The 24,850-nt window shown below is 41.4% G+C and overlaps 2 protein-coding genes across 2 annotated transcripts in view; both read right to left on the reverse strand.

Annotated features, from left to right (window-relative positions):
* LOC110515020 overlaps positions 1 to 24,850 on the reverse strand; it is a 98,282-nt gene that overhangs the window by 67,391 nt on the left and 6,041 nt on the right. The gene's annotated exons all lie outside the window — the stretch shown is intronic.
* LOC118944659 lies at positions 15,142 to 16,326 on the reverse strand. Its single transcript, XM_036964700.1, has one exon. The coding sequence runs from the start codon at positions 16,324 to 16,326 to the stop codon at positions 15,142 to 15,144; it is 1,185 nt and encodes a 394-aa protein (XP_036820595.1).

Raw genomic sequence — 24,850 nt, forward strand, 5'->3', positions numbered from 1 at the left:
AATAATGCTAGCTGTAGATTGGACTGTAATCCCTTCCAATGATTGCACAAGAAACTGTAAATGCATCAATAGTCTTGGAAGAGTATATTTAATTAGCATCTCCATCTAATGTGTGGCATGTACGGTACTTTACACTCCAGTTTCAGGGCTGGACAGCAACCATCTGCCATTGCCTACGGCAATTTTTTTTTAACAATTTTCTTATTATTAAAAATAAGATGTATTATATTGTGTTCTAACATTGTTGCGAGTCAGCTGATGTTCAAAGAGCACAACGCATCCTGTAATCTGTCATTCAGCTTTATGACAACATATTATTATTCAGATAAATTCCAGATGCAGAATGTGAACAAACACTAAAAAGTTTGTCAAATATTAATAAGGATGCTTTGTGAATATTCTGAATACAAGTTCAAACAAATGATCTGCATGCTGTAATTCAAATTCATTAAAGTTGGCACTAACAGCAGACATGAGCGATGAGGTGTACTAAAAGACTGTCTCTTCACTCTCCAGGACTACAGTGAAGTTATACTGTAAGTGAAGCAGCAGCCATGGACAAGGAGACATTTGTCACAATCCTAAACGGCATGGAGAAAGTCTCCTCCTTCGCCGCCAACATCAACCCACTCTTCAACATAGTCACCGCAGTGGTGAAGGTGACAATGAACGTGGTCGCCAAAGACCTCACCCAAGACCAGGATGCAAACAACTTTGGCCAAATCCACGCCGAGCTGGAAAAGATCTCACAGAAAAACCAGAAGTTTCTGAAGCAGATTCACCTGGACGAGGTCAATGAGAAGTACGGCAAGTATGAAGAGTATATCAGGCACCAGTACACCGCCTTCAACACCATGGTGGAACAGATCCAAAAAGACCCTGAGGGAAGAGAGCACTACATGAAAGATTTCCAGGAAGTCTATGAGAGAGACAAGTGTGACCTTGCTCTGAACACCTACTACGACAGTGTCATCGAAGAGAATAAAGCTTTCGAACAAAGAGGTTTGCTGGAGGTGTACCTAGAGCACTACAAAGAAGACCAAAACGCCATGGAGATAAAGTGTTCCCAACTGGCTAATATCTTTCGCATGGGCCTGATGACACGAATGGCGTATAAGGTGGTCAAAGGGCATAATGTGGATGATTTCAGGGTGGAATGGGACCTCAAGGTGAAAAAGATTCAGGAAAAGATGGTCAAGGCATTGAAATTGTGTGAAGGGAACTGATCCTCATTCACTCCGAGTCAGGTGGGCATGAGGGATTTAAGGTTAAAGGTTTTTTGGTGGCTTCTACAGTAGTACTCTCACTTCATTTAAAAAATAATAGTCATTTATTTTTGGGTGGTGGGAAGTTATTTTGTCAATGAATTTAGATTTTATATCTTGCTATGACCAGTGTGTTCCACTTCAGCCCTCATGTTTTCTATTTTCCACTGCCAACTAACTCCGTCAAGTTTATTTTCAGAATGAGTCTGAATGCATGCTTTATAATAACCTTGTATAAGTAAATGCTTTTTTTGCACTTAATTAAACATGTTTTTATCACATGTCGTGTTGTTATTCATCCTTTATGTTCTTAGATGGAATGTAAACCAATGATGTAGTTCACTACAGAGCCATATATAGTATACTGTCCTGTGTTGTGGTGTCATTGCTTCATAGGTTTTGAAAGCTTTCAGAAATTAACAGCACAACATTGAAGTGTCAAGTATCACTTAGCAATGGCTATGGAGGAGAAAGTGACACACTCAGAACGTTCAGACAGCAACTTCATTGTCCCGACTCTCTATATCAGTGTTTCCCAACTCCAGTTATGAAGTACCACCAAGAGTACATATTTTTGTTGTGGCCCCCGACATGCACACCAGATTCTACTTGTCAACTAATTATCAAGCTCTTGACAAGTTGAATCAGGTGTTTCTGTCCGGGGCAACAAAAAAATGTGTGCAGTTGGCGGTACTCAAGGACCAGAGTTGGGAAAACTGCTCTCTATATATAACTCCCATCCAAAGCCATATATATAGAAAGTTTGAAATGTTGATAATGTAACAATACGAGAGTGGCTCTGACAACTCCTTATGAAAAGACCCGCTGTAAGGGAGTGATTGTTATTTATATTGAGGGATACCAGGAGGTAATCAGACGTCTTTGAAATTAAAATGGATGACCCTCCACCAAGCGGTTGAAATACGGGCCATGTTTCTGTGGGTTTCAGCGTTGTGTGAGCAGTGGCGGTTCTAGACCATTTCAACTGGGGGGGCCAAGCTGGGGCCAGTTGTACTGTTAGAGGAGCCAATTAAATTAGACGTTATTGTTGTCAAAAATACCATGTTCATAATCATAGTGTTCCGCGTTACCACTGTCTAATAACGGATGTAAAAAAAGAACGATGGCACAAAAATGTGTTATGTAAAAATTATTTCATACTCCACATTTAGGGGGGCCACAAGGGGGTCCAAAATTGTTGTCACAGGGACACTGGCCCCCCCTGACCCCCCCAGAACCGCCACTGGAGAAGAGGGGGATCTTTCAATCTGCAAGTAGCCTAATACATTGAGCATTTGCATCCATGATGGGGAAGGGATCATCTTCTGATTTCATTCCAGCTAATGTAATAATGCATCAGCTTCATAATAAGGTCACATACAGGTCTTTAAAACCTTTTGTGACTAGGGGGCAGTATTTTCATTTTTGGAAAAATAACGTTCTCGTAGTAAACGGGATATTTGTCAGGACAAGATGCTAGAATATGCATATAATTGACAGCTTAGGATAGAAAACACTAAAGTTTCCAAAACTGTACAAATATTGTCTGTGAGTATAACAGAACTGATGTTGCAGGCGAAAGCCTGAGAAAAATCCAATCCGGAAGTGCCTCATGTTTTGAAAGCCGGGACAATTCGTTTTTCAGTAGGACCGATTGGAATAATGGCTACCTCTGTATTTTACGTGAGAGTCACTCTGGGAGCCATCAGGTGACCACTTGCGCAATGTAGCCGCTTACGGGTATTCTTCAACATAAATGCGTAAAACTACTTCACAATGCTGTAGACACCTTGGGGAATACAGAGAAAAATAATCTGGTTGATAGCACATTCACTGCTCAATAGGGACGCATTGGAACGTTCCAATGCGTCCCTATTGAGCAGTGAATGTGCTATCAACCAGATTACTTCGTTCCAATGCGTCCCTATTGAGCAGTGAATGTGCTATCAACCAGATTACTTTTTCTCTGTATTCCCCAAGGTGTCTCCAGCATTGTGACGTAGTTTTACGCATTTATGTTGAAGAATACCCGTAAGCGGCTACATTGCGCAAGTGGTCACCTGATGGCTCCCAGAGTGACTCTCACGTAAAATACAGAGGTAGCCATTATTCCAATCGGTCCTACTGAAAAACGAATTGTCCCGGTGGATATATTATCGAATAGATATTTGAAAAACACCTTGAGGATTGATTATAAACAACGTTTGCCATGTTTCTGTCGATATTATGGAGCTAATTTGGAATATTTTTCAGCGTTTTCATGACTGCAATTTCCGGGCGTTTTCTCAGCCAAACTTGAAGAACAAACGGAGCTATTTCGCCTACAAAAATAATATTTTGGGAAAAAAGGAACATTTGCTAACTGGGAGTCTCGTGAGTGAAAACATCTGAAGTTCATCAAAGGTAAACAATTTAATTTTATTGCTTTTCTGATTTCCGTGACCAAGTTACCTGCTGCTAGCTGGACAAAATGCTATGCTAGGCTATCGATAAACTTACACGAAGGCTTGTTTAGCTTTGGCTATTAGACAAATGCTTGTCTAGCTCTAGCTATTTTGAAAATCTGAGATGGCAGGGTGATTAACAAAAGGCTAAGCTGTGTCTCAATATATTTCATTTGTGATTTTCATGAATAGGAATATTTTCTAGGAATATTTATGTCCGTTGCGTTATGCTAATTAGTGTCAGTCGATGATTACGCTCCCGCATGCGGGATGGGGAGTCACTAGAGGATTTATTAACAATCAAATCATCAAATATTTATTTTCATCACATTTTATTTGTCACATGCTTTGTGAACAACAGGTGTAGACTAACAGTGAAATTCTTACTTTCTTACTTTCCTGCCCCCCCCCAGAACCGCTCCTGTGTGTGAGTCAGTGCTGTGTGTAAGTTGGCTATGCAAACAATTTCAAATTTTCAACACTTCTAAAAACAGAAAGTGATGCAGTCAGTCTCTTCTTTACTTTAAGTCAAGAGACTAACCAGGCCGTGGCTGTATGGTACTCCATGTATATGCTGTCCGGTCCTCTGGCAGTCTCTATGGGGGTGCCACAGGGTTCAATTCTCGGGCCGACTCTTTTCTCTGTATATATCAATGATGTTGCTCTTGCTGCGGGCGATTCCCTGATCCACCTCTACGCAGACGACACCATTCTATATACTTCCGGCCCGTCCTTGGACACTGTGCTATCTAACCTCCAAACGAGCTTCAATGCCATACAACACTCCTTCCGTGGCCTCCAACTGCTCTTAAACGCTAGTAAAACCAAATGCATGCTTTTCAACCGTTTGCTGCCTGCACCCGCATGCCTGACTAGCATCACCACCCTGTATGATTCCGACCTTGAATATGTGGACATCTATAAGTACCTAGGTGTCTGGCTAGACTGTAAACTCTCCTTCCAGACTCATATCAAACATCTCCAATCGAAAATCAAATCTAGAGTCGGCTTTCTATTCCGCAACAAAGCCTCCTTCACTCACGCCGCCAAACTTACCCTAGTAAAACTGACTATCCTACCGATCCTCGACTTCGGCGATGTCACAAAATTGCTTCCAACACGCTACTCAGCAAACTGGATGCAGTTTATCACAGTGCCATCCGTTTTGTCACTAAAGCACCTTATACCACCCACCACTGCGACCTGTATGCTCTAGTCGACTGGCCCTCGCTACATATTCGTCGCCAGACCCACTGGCTCCAGGTCATCTACAAGTCCATGTTAGGTAAAGCTCCGCCTTATCTCAGTTCACTGGTCACGATGGCAACACCCACCCGTAACACGCGCTCCAGCAGGTGTATCTCACTGATCATCCCTAAAGCCAACACCTCATTTGGCCGCCTTTCGTTCCAGTTCTCTGCTGCCTGTGACTGGAACGAATTGCAAAAATCGATGAAGTTGGAGACTTTTATCTCCCTCGCCAACTTCAAACATCTGCTATCTGAGCAGCTAACCGATCGCTGCAGCTGTACATAGTCTATCGGTAAATAGCCCACCCATTTTTACCTACCTCATCCCCATACTGTTTTTATTTATTTTATTTTCTGCTCTTTTGCACACCAATATCTCTACCTGTACATGACCATCTGATCATTTATCACTCCAGTGTCAATCTGCAAAATTGTAATTATTCGCCTACCTCCTCATGCCTTTTGCACACAATGTACAGTGCCTTGCGAAAGTATTCGGCCCCCTTGAACTTTGCGACCTTTTGCCACATTTCAGGCTTCAAACATAAAGATATAAAACTGTATTTTTTTGTGAAGAATCAACAACAAGTGGGACACAATCATGAAGAGGAACGACATTTATTGGATATTTCAAACTTTTTTAACAAATCAAAAACTGAAAAATTGGGCGTGCAAAATTATTCAGCCCCTTTACTTTCAGTGCAGCAAACTCTCTCCAGAAGTTCAGTGAGGATCTCTGAATGATCCAATGTTGACCTAAATGACTAATGATGATAAATACAATCCACCTGTGTGTAATCAAGTCTGTGATAGTCTCAGAGGTCCGTAAAAAGTGCAGAGAGCATCATGAAGAACAAGGAACACACCAGGCAGGTCCGAGATACTGTTGTGAAGAAGTTTAAAGCCGGATTTGGATACAAAAAGATTTCCCAAGCTTTAAACATCCCAAGGAGCACTGTGCAAGCGATAATATTGAAATGGAAGGAGTATCAGACCACTGCAAATCTACCAAGACCTGGCCGTCCCTCTAAACTTTCAGCTCATACAAGGAGAAGACTGATCAGAGATGCAGCCAAGAGGCCCATGATCACTCTGGGTGAACTGCAGAGATCTACAGCTGAGGTGGGAGACTCTGTCCATAGGACAACAATCAGTCATATATTGCACAAATCTGGCCTTTATGGAAGAGTGGAAAGAAGAAAGCCATTTCTTAAAGATATCCATAAAAAGTGTCATTTAAAGTTTGCCACAAGCCACCTGGGAGACACACCAAACATGTGGAAGAAGGTGCTCTGGTCAGATGAAACCAAAATTGAACTTTTTGGCAACACTGCAAAATGTTATGTTTGGCGTAAAAGCAACACAGCTGAACACACCATCCCCACTGTCAAACATGGTGGTGGCAGCATCATGGTTTGGGCCTGCTTTTCTTCAGCAGGGACAGGGAAGATGGTTAAAATTGATGGGAAGATGGATGGAGCCAAATACAGGACCATTCTGGAAGAAAACCTGATGGAGTCTGCAAAAGACCTGAAACTGGGACGGAGATTTGTCTTCCAACAAGACAATGATCCAAAACATAAAGCAACATCTACAATGGAATGGTTCAAAAATAAACATATCCAGGTGTTAGAATGGCCAAGTCAAAGTCCAGACCTGAATCCAATCGAGAATCTGTGGAAAGAACTGAAAACTGCTGTTCACAAATGCTCTCCATCCAACCTCACTGAGCTCGAGCTGTTTTGCAAGGAGGAATGGGAAAAAATGTCAGTCTCTCGATGTGCAAAACTGATAGAGACATACCCCAAGCGACTTACAGCTGTAATCGCAGCAAAAGGTGGCGCTACAAAGTATTAACTTAAGGGGGCTGAATAATTTTGCACGCCCAATTTTTCAGTTTTTGATTTGTTAAAAAAGTTTGAAATATCCAATAAATGTCGTTCCACTTCATGATTGTGTCCCACTTGTTGTTGATTCTTCACAAAAATACAGTTTTATATCTTTATGTTTGAAGCCTGAAATGTGGCAAAAGGTCGCAAAGTTCAAGGGGGCCGAATACTTTCGCAAGGCACTGTATATCTACAGTTAATTCATGTCCTATACCGACATAACTTGAAAGGCCGCTCAGCAAGGAGGACGCCACTGCTCCAAAACCGCCATAAAAAGCCAGACTACGGTTTGGAACTGCACATGGGGACAAAGATCATACTTTTTGGAGAAATGTCCTCTGGAACTGTTTGGCCATAATGACCATTGTTATGTTTGGAGGAAAAAGGGGGAGGCTTGCAACCCGAAGAACTCTATCCCAACCGTGAAGCATGGAGGAGGCACCATTATGTTGTGGGGGTGCTTTCCTGCAGGAGGGACTGGTGCACTTCACAAAATAAATGGCATCATGAGACAGGAAAATTATGTGGATATATTGAAGCAACATCTCAAGACATCAGTCAGGAAGCTTGGTTGCAAATGGGGTCTTCCATGTTGGACAATGACCCCAAGCATACTTTCAAAGTTGTGGCAAAATGGCTTAAGGACAACAAAGTGAAGGTATTTGTCACCTCCTAACCATAGAGAGCCCTTGGTTCTCTATGGTGTAGTAGGTCAGGGTGTGACTAGGGGGTGTTCTAGTTTATATTTTCTATGTTGGTGTTTTGTATGGTTCCCAATTAGAGGCAGCTGGTAATCGTTGCCTCTAATTGGGGATCATATTTAGGTAGCCGTTTTTCCCACCTGTGTTTGTGGGATATTGTTTGTTTGTGTTAGTGTGTTTGGGCACTACAACGTCACGTTCTTTGTACATTTTGTTGTTTTGTTTTTTTAGTTTCACTTTGAATTAAAAAGATGTGGAACTCAACACACGTTGCGCCTTGGTCCGCTCCTTTTGAAGATCGTGACAGTATTGGAGTCATCACAAAGCCCTGACCTCAAACCCATAGAAAATGTGTGGGCAGAACTGAAAAAGCATGTGCGAGCAAGGGGGCCTACAAACCTGACTCAGTTACAACAGCTCAGGAATGAAGGAATGGGCCAAAATTCACCCAACTTATTGTGGGAAGCTTGTGGAAGGTTACCTGAAACGTTTGACCTAAATTAAACAATTTAAAGGCAATGCTACCAAATACTAATTGAGTGTATGTAAACTTCTGTCCCACTGGGAATGTGATGAAAGAACTAAAAGCTGAAATGAATCATTCTCTCTACTATTATTCTGACATTTCACATTCTTAAAATAAAGTGCTGATCCTAACTGACAGGGAATATTTACTAGGAATAAATATCAGGAATTGTGAAAAACTGAGTTTAAATGTATTTGGCTAAGGTGTATGTAAACTTCTGACTTCAACTCTACCTAGATCATGGTTAGAGTAGAAGAGATAGTGGTGGCATTACAGACACTATGGTAAACTTTCAGAACACCTGTGACTCAAGTTTTGTTAGGATGGATATTATTCCACCTCATACATTTTTCTCCAATTTCTAACAGCCGGTGAACATTTGACAGATGACATGCAGGAGGTATTGTCATCGCAGGCGCTGTAGGGATAGTAACCGAAGGAGCAGTATTAGTAGCGCAGGATACTATATTGATATCATGGAATTGGACTACGGTGCAAATTAGGGGTATTGTGAGACTATAGTCATGGGCCATGTTGGAAGTAGCAATGGTTACTTTAGTAGCTGTCGTGTCTTTACTATCATTAAATGAAGATTTTAGTTTTTATCAAAGATTCTCTGTAATTAGTATTACGCGATCAACTGATTAATCATGTATCTGTAATTAACTAGGAAGTCGGGGCACCAAGGAAAATTATTCAGATTACAAAGTTATCATTTCCTAAAATAACTTTTCAGATATTTTATCTGATCAATTAGTCTTTGAATTAATGAATTATTCACTTTGCCTCACGTTAGTCTCATTCCAAACGTCGTAAATTGTTGGTTATCTGCACGAACCCAGTCTTCACTATGAGTCATCCATACATCAATTGTCTTAAAAATGTATTTATTACTAACTAAGTAATTCACAGAAATGCATAAACAAACAAACAAACAAGGTAAATGTGGTTACAAGCAATGATAGGGGAATGTGCCCTAGTGTGCTAAACCGGCATCGCGGCTTGTTAGACAAAAGGGGAAGTGGGGGTCAACTGAGATGAGACACTACAAAGTTGATAATTATAATGTTAGGAATTTTATGAATAATGACTAAACAATATCTACATTTAAATATAACTATAATGTATTGAACTCTACCCTGTTTTACAATGTCTGATTAATAATGTTAATTCATATGGAAGGGTTTGTGTAGCATGAAACAGAGGGTAATTAAACATAATAAATACCATTCCAGCTGGGTTGGGGAGGAATGGATTGTGGGTTTTTAAGTAAGTAAAAAGGATCGTTAACCTATGGTTGAACCGACTCAACTTAGCTCTGGGATGTTTAGATAAGGCAGCGAGTGTCTCCCTAGGTTTTCCATTATCTGGAACTGTCTGCTGAATAGTGAAAGATGAAGGTGAGATTTCAGAAGTTAATCTTGATATGGTTTGTGTCTGGAGTGAGTGAGCTAGGGGGTTGGAATAAACTTTTGAAACTGCTTTGTCCTGGTCGATAGGTGGAAGGACATTTTATAACCTATGATGTCATATTTTGTATATAAACTGTTGTTTGTGGTTCCATGGCAGTGAGCTCCGAGAATAAATACTATTATCTAATTTTGATAAGACTGGTCTCTGTCTATTTAATGCAAAATAAGAATCTTACAAATTCTTATAAAATAGACTGAGTGTATTTAATTAATGAACACATATAGGAATTATGAAATTCCAATGACATATAACAATTGAAATGCTAATCCTTTACACATGAACGCTCACTCATTCGGGAACAATTGCAATCAATATATATATTTACGTTCAGTGTGTCGTCGGGATCTTTGCTGAAAAGTTTGTTTCTGTTGGAGAGTTTTGCCCGTCTCTCTCTCTCTGTCTTGGTTAGAGGGGATAATTCAGAGTGACATTCATTCATGTTGTTGTAGAATGGATGTTTCGGCAGTTGTCGTTCTTCGCGTTCAATGATACCGAATTCCTAGCTGCAGACTAGGAATTAATATCAAAGACTTGTTCTTATTCTGTCGGTATCAATACTCTAAGAGTTTAACCACGTGTTATGGTTAAAAGATTCAGCAATGGTCTACAACCTTTGTCCTCTCCTAATGGAGAAAAACATGGTCTGGTGATATTTTCTCAAAGTTGGGTTTTATTCGGAATTGCAGAAAAGGGGCTGTCCCAGGATTCCTGACCCTACCTGGGCTCAGTGGCGGTCCTCTGATTTAGTTCAAATCAAAAGGGAATTGTATTTTCCTTCATTAAACAGTTCAAATCATATTACACAATTTTACAAACAGTATCATACTCACTTATTCATCTTATACAACAATTAGATGTAAACCTCATATCTGAGACTATTATATAAACAGCGTTATGGTAATGTGGCCTCACCGTCTCCCATGAGCTTCCCCAAGTTGTAACAAACGGACCAGTTCTTAGCTGGATTCTTCACCAATCTTTTATACTTTCTCCGGAACATTACATTTTTCGCACCTCAAAGAGGTGGAAGAAATTCCTTTGTGCTCTACGAAAATGTACTCTCTCTATACTGTGTTTCCATGAAGAGATCCTCAGGAATTTTCGACGTGTCCATGACCACAGCAGCCTAGTTGAAGGAGGAAAGGGGGAGGCAGGGAGAGGGGGAAGGGGCTTGCTATACCTAAAGAGGGCAACGTCATGACATAGCATTGTTGGAATATCAGTTATGACAACTCATGTCACATGGATTGGTAACTGGGGGACTGATGGGAGGACAGGGAATGTGGTTATTCAAATATTACACGTGTTCAGGAATTGACCCATGTGTTGCAGTGTGTATATCCTCAGGTGAAAGCAGAGTTATAACCAAGAGCACGGGCTGAATTCTGGAGATTGAGTGTACATCAAGAGACACCAGGCGGGGGTGTTGGGACAGCGTTGGTTTGGGACACATACTACTCCGTACAGTACCTGCAGCGGTAAAGATCGTCATGTCTCTCCTTGGGGGGTGCATAGTTCTCATGTGAAGTGAGGTACAGCTGCATAATGGGTGGGTGAAGACACCATGACAGAGGAAGCGGAGCGAGAGAGAAACTTGAGTTCACTGTAAGACATACCGATGTGTTGGGTCTGGGAGCTATTTTAAACATCATAGTTGGGTTGGGGTTAGCTACTTTATTGGTTAATGTACCACATGATAGAGGATAGAGGGGTAATTGTACTCTGAACAAAATGTTGAAGGCATTGATCTGAAAGCATATACAGTGTTGAGTTACTTCTAGAGGATGTAATGTTGATTAGGGATACACACTTGCATATCAGGTGATGTGCCTATCAGGTGAAATGGAGGAGATGGGGGACAAAGTGAAAATGACATGACTTGGGAACACCTCTCGGAACCTGGGGCCTAAAGGGGAAGACTGGGTGAAAGCAAGAGGAAGTTTTTTAGAGCTTTCATTTTTGTGGAACCCAACATGAAAGTATCCCGGTGGCATAGAGTCAGGTGAAGAGAGAGTGGGAATTGTCATGGTCTCAGACTTGGGTTTTCATGCATATATAATTATGCAGAGTTTATCACATTGTTAATACTGATATTTTTTGTGTGTCTTTTTGTTGCTTTCCAAGTCTTGTGCTCTTACTCTCTTAGGAAACATAAGGGGGAAGTGGAGAAACTAAAAGCTGCTCCATCTGATAGAACGAGACCGCAAATTCAGCTGGAATGGCATTTTGTTGTGTGATGATAGATGGAAATAAAAATGTGATCATTGTACAGAGGCCATAAGTCTCTGAATTTGTAAACCTCATGGTGAATGTTTGTTCATTGTTTGTTCCATTTGTTAGTTTGTTTAATTCATGTTTTATAATCATTTGTTAGTTTTTTTTATTCATGTTTTATGATCATTGTTTATCCATTTATTAGTAACTTCCAAGATTATATATATTGAACATTAGGATGCTATTGTTCAAGAGAAGGGTCTGTTGGAATCTACATTATGAACATTGAGATATTAAAGACATGATAGATCAGACGCATAGTATATTAAGGAGTGAGATCTGTAGAAAGACAGAGTGGCTGTGGAATGTGCTGCTCAAAGGGTTGCTATAGGGGAGACAGATGGACATCTTTGGACTAGAAGAAGGAGGGGTTGAGGTCCAGAGGTGAGGTCAGATCGCCTGAAGGGAGTAATAAAGGTTTACTACCCTTTTCCTTTGGAACCATATGATGTAAGGAATGGAGAAGGAGGAGTGTCTTAAGGAGGATATAGATATCTGTGATGGGAGAAATGTTGGGTTGTCAGAATTACAGCTATACAGACCCTTTGGGCAGAATTAAACTTGGTTAAAGCTTCTCTAGTTATTTACTCTGAAAAAGAAGAACCTATCAATAATTTTGTACTTTTAAACCAAATACTTTTAGACTTTTACTCAAGTAGTATCTTACTGGGTGACTTTTACTTGAGTCATTTTCTATTAAGTTATCTTTACTTTTACTCAAGTATGACAATTTTGTACTTTTTCCACCATTTCTCACAAATTGAAAGTGGATTTAACAATGATCGTAGCTTTCACCTGGATTCACCTGGTCAGTCTGTCATGGAAAGAGCTGGTGTTCATAATGCTTTTCTACACAGTGTGCAATCCTTTGACAAATAACTGACAAAGGTATAAGAAAATTCTAACATTTGCAGATTTAAAAAATTTTTTTGTTTGAGCTGATGTTTTTTTAGGGATGAAAGTAAGCAATAAACTGTCATTATCAGTATCAATGTTTATGACTGCATGTACTTCTGCTTAAACGTTTTACATATAGTACCCTCTAAAATTATGCTATCATGACAATTAGGCACATTTCCTCAACTGCAGAGAAAAGGAACATTCAAATCCAAATTTACAACTGCTTAATGATGACAATCACAATGTCCTTTATAGTGTGGTTTATTATGAAAGAATACAATACAAATTCAAAATTAAAGCTGTAAAAAGCATGTGGAATGTATGACTAGAGAAAGAGATGTAATGTTTTAAGGCCCTTTTAACAGTTTTAGTTAATTTCAAAAGAAGCTTGATTAGGTCCTCAGTACACCGAGGAGGATAAATAGTTTTCTGCAGTAGGCTTACATAAATCATTTTATTATGCTGGTTGATGTGCTAAATTATAGTATGGTCATAATGAAATACTGGATAAGGTATCTTACTATTCTCTTTGGTAGAAGGAAATATGACATTCTCGTACTTTATCACTGTTGTTGAGTAGATAGATATCCATGAAATGTCTCATATACAGTGGGGCAAAAAAGTATTTAGTCAGCCACCAATTTTGCAAGTTCTCCCACTTAAAAAGATGAGAGGCCTGTAATTTTCATCATAGGTACACTTCAACTATGACAGACAAAATGAGAAAAAAAATCCAGAAAATCACATTGTAGGATTTTTTATGAATTTATTTGCAAATTATGGTGGAAAATAAGTATTTGGTCAATAACAAAAGTTTATCTCAATACTTTGTTATATACCCTTTGTTGGCAATGACAGAAGTCAAACATTTTCTGTAAGTCTTCACAAGGTTTTCACACACTGTTGCCAGTATTTTGGCCCATTCCTCCATGCAGATCTCCTCTAGAGCAGTGATGTTTTGGGGCTGTTGCTGAGCAACACAGACTTTCAACTCCCTCCAAAGATTTTCTATGGGGTTGAGATCTGGAGACTGGCTAGGCCACTCCAGGACCTTGAAATGCTTCTTACGAAGCCACTCCTTTGTTGCCCGGGCGGTGTGTTTGGGATCATTGTCATGCTGAAAGACCCAGCCACGTTTCACCTTCAATGCCCTTGCTGATGGAAGGAGGTTTTCACTCAAAATCTCACAATTCATGGCCCCATTCATTCTTTCCTTTACACGGATCAGTCGTCCTGGTCCCTTTGCAGAAAAACAGCCCCAAAGCATGATGTTTCCACCCCCATGCTTTACAGTAGGTATGGTGTTCTTTGGATGCAACTCAGCAATCTTTGTCCTCCAAACACGACGAGTTGAGTTTTTACCAAAAGGTTCTATTTTGGTTTCATCTGACCATATGACATTCTCCCAATCTTCTTCTGGATCATCCAAATGCTCTCTAGCAAACTTCAGACGGGCCTGGACATGTACTGGCTTAAGCAGGATTTGAGTCCCTGGCGGCGTAGTGTGTTACTGATGGTAGCCTTTGTTACTTTGGTCCCAGCTCTCTGCAGGTCTTTCACTAGGTCCCCCCGTGTGGTTCTGGGATTTTTGCTCACCGTTCTTGTGATCATTTTCACCCCACGGGGTGAGATCTTGCGTGGAGCCCCAGATCGAGGGAGATTATCAGTGGTCTTGTATGTCTTCCATTTCCTAATAATAATGCTCCCACAGTTGATTTCTTCAAACCAAGCTGCTTACCTATTGCAGATTCAGTCTTCCCAGCCTGGTGCAGGTCTACAATTTTGTTTCTGGTGTCCTTTGACAGCTCTTTGGTCTTGGCCATAATAGAGTTTGGAGTGTGACTGTTTGAGGTTGTGGACAGGTGTCTTTTATACTGATAACAAGTTCAAACAGGTGCCATTAATACAGGTAACGAGTGGAGGACAGAGGAGCCTCTTAAAGAAGAAGTTACAGGTCTGTGAGAGCCAGAAATCTTGCTTGTTTGTAGGTGACCAAATACTTATTTTCCACCATAATACATTCATTAAAAATCCTACAATGTGATTTTCTGGATTTTTTTTTATCTCATTTTGTCTGTCATAGTTGAAGTGTACCTATGATGAAAATTACAGGCCTCTCTCATCTTTTTAAGTGGAAGAACTTGCACAATTTGTGGCTGACTAAATACTTTTTAGCCCCACTGTACATTCTTAAACACATAAAAATTAAGATAGTTTGAACTATCAAACTACACAAAAATCTACAAGGCCGATAAACAAATAAACAAGAGATTACATTTTACACAATCACCAGCTAAAGCATCAGCTATGTTTTACATATAAATAAAAACACCTCTAACTTATATATAAGCCATAATGCATTTTCTTCCTAGTTTTCCTCATAACTACTATATTTTCCATTCAGCTGTGAAACAAAAGGCTAATTAGGATGAACGCATATGTACACTTTTTGGTGTTTTCCATAGTAGTAACAACCCTCTTTGAAGTTGTTGCTCTCCACCACTTTCTTATAGGCGCTGACAGCATGCACCTGGCAGTTGGGGAGTCTTCTGCTGACGATCTGAGCCACATCCATCATGTTCCTCTTCAGCTTCTCCCCCTCAATCTGTTCTTTGATCAGATCCATGTTGATAAGCTTAGGTTGAACACTGAAAGAGATCACCACTTTGATGTTGTTTTTGGTCATCACCTCAAAGAAATTAGCTCCTCCTTCACTGCCATGGTACTTCTTTCCAGCTAGCCAGTTGAAAAAGAAAATGCGCTCCTTGTCATTGAAGACCCTGATAGACCAGCTCACCCAGTCATATTTATTCTTAAGGGTGTCCAATATGGATTTGGTGAAGCCAAGGTCAACAGAGCCAGGTATCTCCTCAAGCTGTTTTACCATGTCCTCTTTAGCTCTTGGGGCGAAGTTATCAATGATATCATCAATCACTTTTTTCATGCTCTCCTCAACTTGTTCCATCTGCTTAAGCCACTTCTTCAGCATCTGATACCCCACATCCTTTTTCTTGAGGCTGTTGTAACCCATGAAGGCAATGATGCCCTTCACAAAGAGCTTCTTAAGAATATCACAGAAATCTTCTACCACAATTCTATTAAATTGTTCTGTTTCAACCACTGTCTGCAGCATGGAGCCACCTGAGGCATTCCCAGTAAAAGCATTGTAGAGGGCATCCAGGTTCAAGTCTTCTTCCAAGACCTCATAAGTTAAGAGGAATTCGTCCATTTTTTCTTTTTTTAAGTTGGGTTTGGCATTGAAAAACTCCTCAAACTTCTTGTACTGGTTGAGAATTTGTGCCTCCCAGTCAAAGTGTTGCTTATTCAAGGAGCTCTTCTGCAGCTCCCGGGAGATTTGGTCTTCCTCAGCCTGGATGCGTCTCAAATTCTGGTTGACTTTGAAGAACTGCTCAGTCAGGTACTTGGCGTTCTGTCCTTCTGGGTTGCTGAAGATCTCATAGGATGCTTGGAATACAGCCTCCAGGATGGGATGGAACTGGCCCACAGTGACTGCCAGGATCGCAGACGCCTGTCCTATGATATCAATCCCCTTTTCTAAATTGTCCTTGTTCTGCAGGAGCCATTCTTCCACACATTCTGTCATTTTGAGGGCTCTGTAACAGACTAACGTCCAACTAGGTCTTCAAAGAATCTTCAAATATGTTAATGTCTGAAAGAGAAAGAGGAAGAAACATAAAAACCAAACACCTGTAGACACCTGGCCCTCCATGGAATGAGTTTGACACCCTTGGTGTAGATAATTATTGTATCATCTAAACCACAGTGAAATATATTTCCCATAACCCAAAATATTGTATATTCAGCTGTTTGAAGCAGGTGTACAAAACCGAACGTAAAATTTACAAAAAGGAAACTTTAGAATGGGAAACATGGAAATAACACACAAATAACCGATCTAACACTACTTAGACTTGCTTTCAATGGTAAAGACGTTGTTGGGGAATAATCAGAATTGGTTGGTAACATAGGTAAGATGTTTTATATTCATCATATGTTTGTAAGTTACTTCTCATCAGAATGTTATTTTTGTATAATACTGTGGCGGGGTTGCAGTATCTGTTCTATGTCAAGACTAAGTTGTTTGGGCCGGAGAGAGGGGAGAAGTCAAGCGTGTATCTCTTGCCTCCACAATGTCTGTGTGCCAGTCAGTGTGTCTCTGTGATCTTGTCAAAATAGGATGGTTTTGATATATGCCTGTTGATATGGAGGATTGGTTTATGGTTCTGAGTTTGAGAAAAGAACATGTTTTAGGAGACAAAGCTGAACGATGAATTATGCCGATGCTGTCTTATCCTGTGTGTCTTTGCTATAAAGGAACTAATTTGAAATGTGGAAGGGACTCTCAGAGAATTCATTGATAGACACTGATCTGAGAGTCACAGGGTTGTGATAGAGCTCATATAATAAAAAATGGACTTTGTGATAACTAACTCTGACGTGTGTGTGGTTTGCTCTCATGATTTGGTAAATAGAGGAAATTTCCATGACAACGTATAACTCACATTTCTATGTGAATTTGGTTGCCCAAAAAAGTTACAAATTGCAGCTTTAAGAATACATTAAATCATTGGAAATTGTAGAAGATTTGTGTAGTTAAATACAAAAAAAACGTTTTTAGACAGATAAGAAAAGATAATAAACAGGCCTTCTGAGTGGCGCAGTGGTCTTAGGTACTGTATCACAGTGCTAGCTGTGCCATTAGAGATCCTGGTTCGAGTCCAGGATCTGTTGCAGCCGGCCGCAAACGGGAAACCCATGGGGCGGCGCACAATTGACCCAGTGTGGTTAGGGGAGGTTTTGTCCATCAGGGATGTTCTTATCCCATTGTGCACTCACGACTCCTGTGGTGGGCTGGGCGCAATGCATGCTGACATGGTCGCCAGATGTATGGTGTTTCCTCCAACACATTGGTGCGGCTGGCTTCTGTTTTAAATGGGGATTGTGTCAAGAAGCAGTGTGGCTTGTCTGGGTTGTATTTAGGAGCATGCACGACTCTCCACCTTTGCCTCTCCCAAGTCTGTACGGGAGTGGGACAATACTTTAAACTACCAATTGGATACCATGAAATCGGGGAGAAAAAAGGGTAAAACAAATATAGATGTATAAAGACAATAGACAACTCAGCATTTTACAGGACAAGTTGGGATGTTGGCTGGGACTTAATTCCCAACCTTTGACATAAAGAAAGAAAAAGAGGAAATCAGACAATTTTAACAAACATTAATGAGATCATATTTGCTCAGACCTACAGAACCTTCAGAAAGTATTCATTATGGACAAAACAAAATAATTCTCACTCATCTACACACAATACCCCATAATGACAAAGTTATTGACAGCGGACTCTTTCTGGGTTCCGTCTCTAAGAGCTTTGCACACGTGGATTATACAATATTTGCACATTGTTCTTTAACTTCTTCAAGCTCTGTCAAGATGTTTCTTGATCATTGCTAGACAACCATTTTCAAGCCGATTTAAGTCAAGACTGTAAGCAGGCCACTCAGATACATTCAATGTCGTCTTGGTAAGCTTCTCCAGTGTATATTTGGCCTTATGTTTTAGGTTATTGACCTGCTAAAAGGTGAATTGGCATCCCATTGTTTGATGGAAAGCAGACTCAATTGGGGTTTCCTCTAGGATATGGCCTGTTTACTTATCTGTATTCCATTTCTTGTTAACTCCCAAAAAACTCCCTAGTCTTGCCGATGACAAGTTTTGGAATATTTATATTCTGTACAGGCTTACTATTTTTCACTTTGTCAATTAATTTAGTATTGTGGAGTAAATACAATGTTGATCCATCCTCAGATTTTTCACAGCCATTAAACTCTAACTGTTTTAAAGTCCCCATTGTTTGCATGGTGAAATCCCTGAGCAGTTTTCTTTCCTCTCCAGCAACTGAGTTAGGAAGGATGCCTGTGTTTTGTACTGACTGGGTGTGTTGATACACCATCCAAAGTGTAATTAATAACTTCACCATGCTCAAAGGGATATTCAGTGTTATAGTTTTTTGACACCACACTCCACAAGCAAGCCCTGCAGGCTCTAGTTTTAGTTTCTCTTGATGATTGTCCAGTCGTATTGTCAAGTGCTGCAATGAAGGACATACAGTAGTTAAGCTGCAGCTGGCCAGAACAGAGCGGCACGTTTTGCTCTTCATTGTAATCAGAGGGCTAATATCAATAGTATGCATGCCAGTCTGTATTGGCTAAGAGCTGAGGAAAGACTGACTGTTGGAAATTCCAACGTGTTTGCATAGTCAGCTTAGACAACTTACATTTTAGTCATATATCAGGTTCTCTTATCCAGAGCGACTTACAGTAGCAATTAGGGTTAAGTGCCTTGCTGAAGGGAGTGTCTACATATTTATTCACCGAGTCAGCTCAGAGAACCAGCGACCTTTCAATTACTGGCCCAACGCTCTTAACCACTAGGCTACCTGCTGCCCCCAACACACACACTTATCCCACCAGAAATGCAACCAGGAGATTTTTCACAATCCCCAGGTCCAAAACAAATTCATGGAAACGTACACTATTATAACATGATTGCATGGTACTCCATTCCATCTAATATACCGCAAGTGAACAGCAAATCTGGTTTAAAAAAAATGAATAATGCAGCACTTCACAGCACAACCTCTCCCCCTTGTTACCTACTTATTCTGTGTCTGTACTGACATGTATGTGTAAGTGATACATGCATACACACACTACATGGCTATGTTTTTTGTATATATGCAAATTGTAATAATACCAATTTTTTTTATCGAATGTTTGCTTTTTTATTTTTCGCCATCTACCAATAGCTGCCCTTCTTTGGGAGGCATTGGAAAACTTGCCTGGTCTTAAGGATCAACTGCTTTTTTCAATTTTCAACTAAAATGACATACCCAAATCTAACTGCCAGTAGCTCAGGACCTGAAGCACGGATATACATTTTCTTGGTACCATTTGAAAGGAAACACTTTGAAGTTTGTGGAAATGTGAAAGAAATGTAGGAGAATATAACACATTAGATCTGGTTTTGTTGCTAACCTTACTTTGCTACCTGACAACTTGATGGTTTTTACTTTTTAATTCCCGTTTATATTTTTTGTTTTTCCCTCGCTCTACTTTTTTTCATTAAACTTTTTCACTCTGGACGCTTTATCTGGACGTGGTTCGTCAGGACCTCCACCAGCCAAAGCTAAGTAGTAACATTAACATGATGCCTTCTAATTGCAGTCGCTGTACTCATAATATACAGGAGAAGGATTGCCTTATGGCGAGGATAGCTGTACTGCAAGCCCAGCTTCAGAGGCAATTGTTAGGCAAGGGTAATTTCAGTGTAGGAAAGGATGAAACAGCGTCTGTGCCAACAGTAAGTACAGATAGTAGTATAAATCCCCTCGCACGGTCCCTGCAGCCGGACAACTCTCTCATGGCTTCTGGAGGGAAATGCTGTAGGAATGCTCACCCGGTGACGCTCATTCAGCCGACTTTCAACCGGTTCTCCCCATCAAGCAGCGAGTCGGAGTCTGAGGCCGAGCCTTCTCTGGTATCTACTGCTCTCGTTACGGGGTCTGAGACACCGAAGCCTCCCACCATTAGCTCTGACAAATTGAAAACCCTAGTCATTGGCGACTCCATTAACCGTAGTATTAGACTTAAAACTAATCATCCAGCGATCATACACTGTTTACCAGGGGGCAGGGCTACCATCTGAAGATGGTGCTGGCTAAAACTAAAACTGCCGAGTTTAGAGAGTATAGGGATATTGTTATCCACGTCGGCACCAACGATGTTAGGATGAAACAGTCAGAGTGTCACGCCCTGACCTTGGAGATCCTCTTTATGTCTCTATTTTGGTTTGGTCAGGCCGTGAGTTGGAATGGGCATTTCTATGTGTTGTGTTTCTATGATTTTATATCTCTATGTTTTGGCCGGGTATGGTTCTCAATCAGGGACAGCTGAACCATACTTAGGTGCCTTTTTTTCCCACTTGTCTTGGTGGGAAGTTCACTTTCTTTATGGCACTTTGCCTTTGAGCTTCACGGTTTGTTTTTGTATTGTTTATTGTTTTGTCGGCGTCATTTTGATTATTAAAGGAAAAAGCTCACCACGCTGCACCTTGGTCCTCTCCTTCAAACAGCCATAACACAGAAGTCACCAAGCGCAACATAGCTTCAGCGTGTAAATCAGCTAGAAAGATGTGTCGGCATCGAGTAATTGTCTTTGGCCCCCTCCCAGTTAGGGGGAGTGATGAGCTCTACACCAGAATCTCACAACTCAATAGCTGGTTGAAAACTGTTTTCTGCCCCTCCCAAAATATAGAATTTGTAGATAATTGGCCCTCTTTCTGGGACTCATCCACAAACAGGACCAAACCTGGCCGTTGAGGAGTGACGGACTCGACCCTAGCTAGAGGGGTGCTCTCATCTTATCTACAAACATAGACAGGGCTCTAACTCCCCTAGCTCCACAATGAAATAGGGTGCAGGCCAGGCAGCAGGCTGTTAGCCAGCCTGCCAGCTTAGAGGAGTCTGCCACTAGCACAGTCAGTGTAGTCAGCTCAGCTATCCCCATTGAGACCGTGTCTGTGCCTCGACTTAGGTTGGGCAAAACTAAACATGGCGGTGTTCGGCCTTAGCAATCTCACTGGAATAAAAACCTCCTCCATTTCTGCCATTATTGAAAAAGATTGTGATACCTCACATCTCAAAATAGGGCTACTTAATGTTAGATCCCTCACTTCCAAGGCAGTTAATGAACTAGGCAGTCAATGAACTAATCACTGATCATAATCTTGATGTGATTGGCCTGACTGAAACGTGGCTTAAGCCTGATGAATTTACTGTGTTAAATTAACCTCTAGTAACTCCCCATCCCGCATGAGGGAGCGTAATCATCGACTGACTTAAATGAAGCCTCACCTCCTGGTTACACTAGTGACCATATCCCCCGCCCATCCCGCAAAGGCGGAGGTGTTGCTGACATTTATGATAGCAAATTTCAATTTACCAAAAAAAAAACTATGTTTTCGTCTTTTGAGCTTCTAGTCATGAAATCTATGCAGCCTACTTACTCACTTTTTATAGATACTGTTGTACAGGCCTCCTGGGCCATATACAGCGTTCCTCACGGAGTTCCCTGAATTCCTATCGGACCTTGTAGTCATGGCAGATAATATTGTAATTTTTGGTGACTTTAATATTCACATGGAAAAGTCCATAGACCCACTCCAAAAGGCTTTCGGAGCCATCATCGACTTAGTGGGTTTTGTACAACATGTCTCCCTGGTCGTACTCACTGCCGCAGTCAGGAATAAATGTTGTGGATCTTAATGTTTTTCCTCATAATCCTGGACTATCAGACCACCATTTTATTAGTTTGCAATCGCAACAAATAATATGCTCAGACCCAAACCAAGGATCATCAAAAGTCGTGCTATAAATTCCCAATTCCCAACTATAAATTCCCAACCCAAAGATTCCTAGATGCCCGTCCAGACCCCCTCTGCCTACCCAAGAACGTCAAAGTACAAAAGTCAGTTAACCACCTAACTGAGGAACTCAATTTAACCTTGCACAATACCCTAGATGCAGTCGCACCCCTAAAAAACAAAAAGCATTTGTCATAAGAAACCAGCTCCCTGGTATACAGAAAATACCTGAGCTCTGAAGCAAGCTTCCAGAAAATTGGAACAGAAATGGCGCCACACCAAACTGGAAGTCTTCCGACTAGCTTGGTACCGTGCAGTATCGAAGAGCCCTCACTGCTGCTCGATCATCCTATTTTTCCAACTTAATTGAGAAAAATAAGAACAATCCAAAATACATGTTTGATGCTGTCGCAAAACTAACTAAAAAGCAGCGTTCCCCAAGAGAGGATGGCTTTCACTTCAGCAGTGATAAATTCATGAACTTCTTTGAGGAAAAGATCATGATCATTACAAAGCAAATTACGGACTCGTCTTTAAATCTGCGTATTCCTCCAAAGCTCAGTTGTCCTGAGTCTGCACAACTCTGCCAGGACCTAAGATCAAGGGAGACACTCAAGTGTTTTAGTACTATATCTCTTGACACAATGATGAAAATAATCATGGCCTTCAAGCTGCATTCTGGACCCTATTCCAACTAAACTACTGAAAGAGCTGCTTCCTGTGCTTGGCCCTACTATGTTGAACATAATAAACGGCTCTCTATCTACCCGGATGTATACCAAACTCACTAAAAGTGGCAGTAATAAAGCCTCTCTTGAAAAAGCCAAACCTTGAACCAGAAAATATAAAGAACTATCGGCCTATATCGAATATCCCATTCCTCTCAATTTTTTTTGAAAAAGCTGTCACTAACCCTATTACAGGGGCTGAGTCACTGGCTTTACTGGTGCTCTTCCATGCTGTCCCTGGGAGTGATGCGTCACATGAGTGGGTTGAGCCCCCCCTCCCTTGGGTTGTGCCGTGGCAGAGATATTTGTGGGCTATACTCTGCCTTGTCTCAGGATGGTAAGTTGATGGTTGTAGATATCGCTCTAGTGGTGTGGGGGCTATGCTTTGGCAAAGTGGGTGGGGTTAAATCCTGCCTGTTTGGCCCTGTCTGGGGGTATCGTCGGATGGGGCCACAGTGTCTCAGCCTCCAGTATTTATGCTGCAGTAGTTTATGTGTCGGGGGGCTAGGGCCAGTCTGTTATATCTGGAGTATTTTTCCTGTCTCATCTGGTGTCCTGTGTGAAGTATGCTCTCTCTCTCTCTCTCTCTCTCTCTCTCTTTCGGTGCATGCTGGGAGTTTTTTGGAGTTTGAGTGTTTGGTGTGGAAAGCTCTATCCTAACTAACTTTCTTGATTCTTTTATTTACATGTTATTTTCTATGGTGGAGGGTTAATTAAATATTTGTTTTAGCGGTATCCAAAGTTTTTTTTTCAAAGTTAGGGTGGAAGAGGACAGAGTAACTTTCCTGGGGGTTGGAAGGTGTAGTGTGCGCAATGGCTTCTCAGCCTAGCGCGGAGGAGACGCTGTCGATACAGCATGGATTCAGGTGTGTTCCTGAGAACGGAGTTAAGGTGGAGGAGGTTCTGCTCGCGGTCGGTGAACAGGTAGGAGCTGAGTTTATACATTCTGCTTCTAGAATGAACAAAGCTGTGGTTGTGTTCATGAAAAGGGCTAATTTGGTCGGTAGGCTAATTGCTAGCGGAATATTTGTAAGGGATGTGTTGGTGTCAATTTCACCTCTCTCTACCCCTTCAACAAGAGTTGTAGTGGCAAATTTGCCTCCGTTTATTACGGATTATCAAATTAGGAAAGAGCTGAGTCGTTTTGGTAAGTTTGCTAGCGGTTTCCGTGTACTGTCAGCAGGTTTTCAGGCAGATGCCGTTAAGCACGTTGTTTCGTTCAGGAGGCAAGTGTTTATGTTTCTGAACAATAATGAGCAACAGCTAAATGTGCATTTTAAAGTGAGGCATGGGGAGGGGCTCTATGCCGGTTTTGCCAGCACAGATAGTCTACGGTGTTTTGAATGTGGGGATTTGGGGCACAAGAGTTTTGCGTGCCCACATAAAGGCCATAGACAAGGTGAGGGTACAACGGCAGGTGGGGGAAATCGAGGTCAAAATGCAGGGGGTAAGGAGATGCAGATAGCAGAGGCTGGGCCTAGTCAGTCTAGAGATGGTGGTGTAGATGAGGCTGGGCCTAGTCAGGCTAGAGATGGTAGGGTAGTGGAGGCTGGGTCTAGTCAGGCTAGAGATGGTGGAGAAGCAGAGGCTGGGTCTAGTCAGGCTAGAGATGGTAGGGTAGTGGAGGCTGGGTCTAGTCAGGCTAGAGATGGTGGAGAAGCAGAGGCTGGGTCTAGTCAGGCTAGAGATGGTGGGGTAGCTGAGGCTGGGCCTAGACATGCTATGGAGGGTGGTGCAGATGATGCTGGGCCGAGTCATGCTATGGAGGGTGGTGCAGATAATGCTGGGCCGAGTCATGCTATGGAGGGTGGTGTAGCTGAGGCTAGCCCTAGTCATGCTATGGAGGGTGGTGTAGCTGAGGCTGGCCCTAGTCATGCTATGGAGGGTGGTGCAGATGATACTGCGTCTAGTCAGGTAATTCTAGTGGATGAGGAGAGTATAGTGGGGAAGTGTAAG

Source organism: Oncorhynchus mykiss, chromosome 3, assembly GCF_013265735.2.
Source record: "Oncorhynchus mykiss isolate Arlee chromosome 3, USDA_OmykA_1.1, whole genome shotgun sequence".
NCBI lineage: Eukaryota > Metazoa > Chordata > Actinopteri > Salmoniformes > Salmonidae > Oncorhynchus > Oncorhynchus mykiss.